Here is a 960-nt window from a genome sequence, read left to right on the forward strand (position 1 = left end):
GCCTATATCTCTATCCCTTCGGAGCAAAGAGTCTTCCCCAGAACTCTCCACGACTTTACTTTCTTACAGAATGAATTCCTTTAATGTACAGGTTTATCGAGAGTAAAACATAAAACGTAAAATAAGTAGACTGTACGGAAATCTTCTTTGAAGAATTAATGAACACCCAACATATATTTCGAAAAAAAACAAGTTTGTCATTTTTTTATTTACAAATAACAAAGCAAAATATTATACGTTTTTTTTTATGAATTGATAAATAGCCAACATACACGACAAAAAATCATTTGTCGCTTTTTCAATTCATAAACAACAAAACAATAAGACGAAACGGAAATGTTCTTCAAAAAATGAATGAACAAGCACCCAACAAACGCTTCGAGAACGAAAAAAATGTATGTGTCTTTGTTGGTTTTTGTAAAGATCAGATACACGGTTGTTTATGAGTGCGGCTGGATCTGCGGTTCGGGGCGAGTCGGCGTCTTAAAGAAAATCGGTTTGTATTGAGTCTTTCCTTTAAGGGACTTTACGATGCTTGGACCGGGAGGGCCAGCGCCACTTGCTATTGTGTCTCCACCCTTCCAATACTTGGCCTTAGGGGGAAATTGATGCTATAAACTCTAGGGTATCTTTATGACCTTTTTGTGTGTGCGATACTGACCCTATCTAATCAATCAAGCGTCTGTTCCCCGATTTGGAATTCCGACACGTTGGGAATCGCTTTTCTTGTCCCCCAAACGCCCCCGATGGCTCCCTCAATCGCAGATAATGGACTCTAAGTGGATTCTAAGTAGGATAAGAATCACTCACCGAAGGACATTCCGGGGACGCTGGTGACCACCTCCTCCGCCCGCGACGCCTGCGCCCGCAGGTCAGAATCACGCCCGCCCGTGCGCCGCCCGGTCTTGTCTTTTCCTGGGGAGGAAGAAAGCGGAGATCAGTGCGGGGAAAAGGTGTCCT

General features: G+C 43.2%; 1 protein-coding gene across 1 annotated transcript in view; it reads right to left on the bottom strand.

The window, feature by feature from the left end:
- The window catches only part of LOC119585619 (multiple epidermal growth factor-like domains protein 6), a 170724-nt gene that overhangs the window by 88564 nt on the left and 81200 nt on the right, over nucleotides 1–960 (bottom strand). The window contains exon 5 of the mRNA XM_037934287.1: nucleotides 811–915. Within this exon, the coding sequence (XP_037790215.1) occupies nucleotides 811–915 (105 nt within the window). The remainder of the gene's footprint in view (nucleotides 1–810; nucleotides 916–960) is intronic.

Source organism: Penaeus monodon, chromosome 20, assembly GCF_015228065.2.
Source record: "Penaeus monodon isolate SGIC_2016 chromosome 20, NSTDA_Pmon_1, whole genome shotgun sequence".
Lineage (NCBI taxonomy): Eukaryota > Metazoa > Arthropoda > Malacostraca > Decapoda > Penaeidae > Penaeus > Penaeus monodon.